The sequence below is a fragment of the Carlito syrichta genome, unplaced genomic scaffold (assembly GCF_000164805.1).
Source record: "Carlito syrichta isolate Samal-C Ts95f unplaced genomic scaffold, Tarsius_syrichta-2.0.1 Scaffold303364, whole genome shotgun sequence".
Taxonomy (NCBI): Eukaryota; Metazoa; Chordata; class Mammalia; order Primates; family Tarsiidae; genus Carlito; species Carlito syrichta.
Genome location: NW_007247460.1, coordinates 512,087 through 512,902, shown reverse-complemented (window position 1 = coordinate 512,902; position 816 = coordinate 512,087). Strand labels below are relative to the sequence as shown.

Here is an 816-nt window from a genome sequence, read left to right as displayed (position 1 = left end):
TGCTCCGCCTCGCGCAGCTGGACCTCCAGCGCCTGCTGCAGCTCCCGGTGCTGGCTGCGGCGCCGCTCCTCCTCCTCCTGCAGCAGCCGCTCGGCCTGCCGCTGCGCCTCCTGCAGCAGCTCCAGCTCCTGCAGCTTCCGCTCCTTCTCCTCCTGCAGCTGCTGCAGCCGCAGCAGCTCCTCCTCCTTGGCCGCCCGGCGCCGCTCCCGCTGCTCCCGCTGCTCGCGCCTCTTCTGCTTCAGGTCCTTGTGCAGCGACGTCTTCCCCTCGGCCTGCAGCCGGATCGCAGTCTGGATGGCTGTGGAGGAGGGCGAGAGGGTCGCGGGTCAGGCGGGGCCTAGCCCACCGCTGGGCCGTCTTATGGCCCCTTTCTCACGGAGGCGCGCCGGAGGCCCAGCCCCCTAGCGAGCACGCACCGGCCGTCCACTCCTGGCGCTGGCGCGTGTCCGAGGCGCTCATCTCATACGTGCGGGTGGCTGTCTTCACACAGAACATGCAGCGCTTTCCGTCGCGGTCCGGCAGCACCTGGGACAGGGCAAGTCCAGGCTGGCCTCAATGGAGTCAGGGCCCGGGGCCACACCTGTCCCAAGGATGCTCCAGTTCAAGTACCTGCCCTCCTGGCTGACTGTCTTCCCTTGGGACATGCCCCCCACTGCCAGGAGCCTGTGTGGCCTGGCTTGGACAGTTCGTCATGGGGGCACTTGTGTCCCTGAAACGCTGTGGCCTTTGCTGTTTGAAAGTTGGGTTGGATCATTTTCTTTTTTTCTTTTGAGTTGAAGTCTCACTCTGTCACCCAGGCTGGAGGGCAGTGGCATG

At 66.3% G+C, this 816-nt stretch overlaps 1 protein-coding gene across 1 annotated transcript in view; it reads right to left on the bottom strand.

Moving 5' to 3' along the window:
* The window catches only part of DEF6 (DEF6, guanine nucleotide exchange factor), a 26,641-nt gene that overhangs the window by 5,075 nt on the left and 20,750 nt on the right, over positions 1-816 (bottom strand). The window contains exons 6-7 of the mRNA XM_008058501.2: positions 417-525; positions 4-298 (exon numbers count right to left, since the gene is read on the bottom strand). Of these exons, the coding sequence (XP_008056692.1) occupies positions 4-298; positions 417-525 (404 nt within the window). The remainder of the gene's footprint in view (positions 1-3; positions 299-416; positions 526-816) is intronic.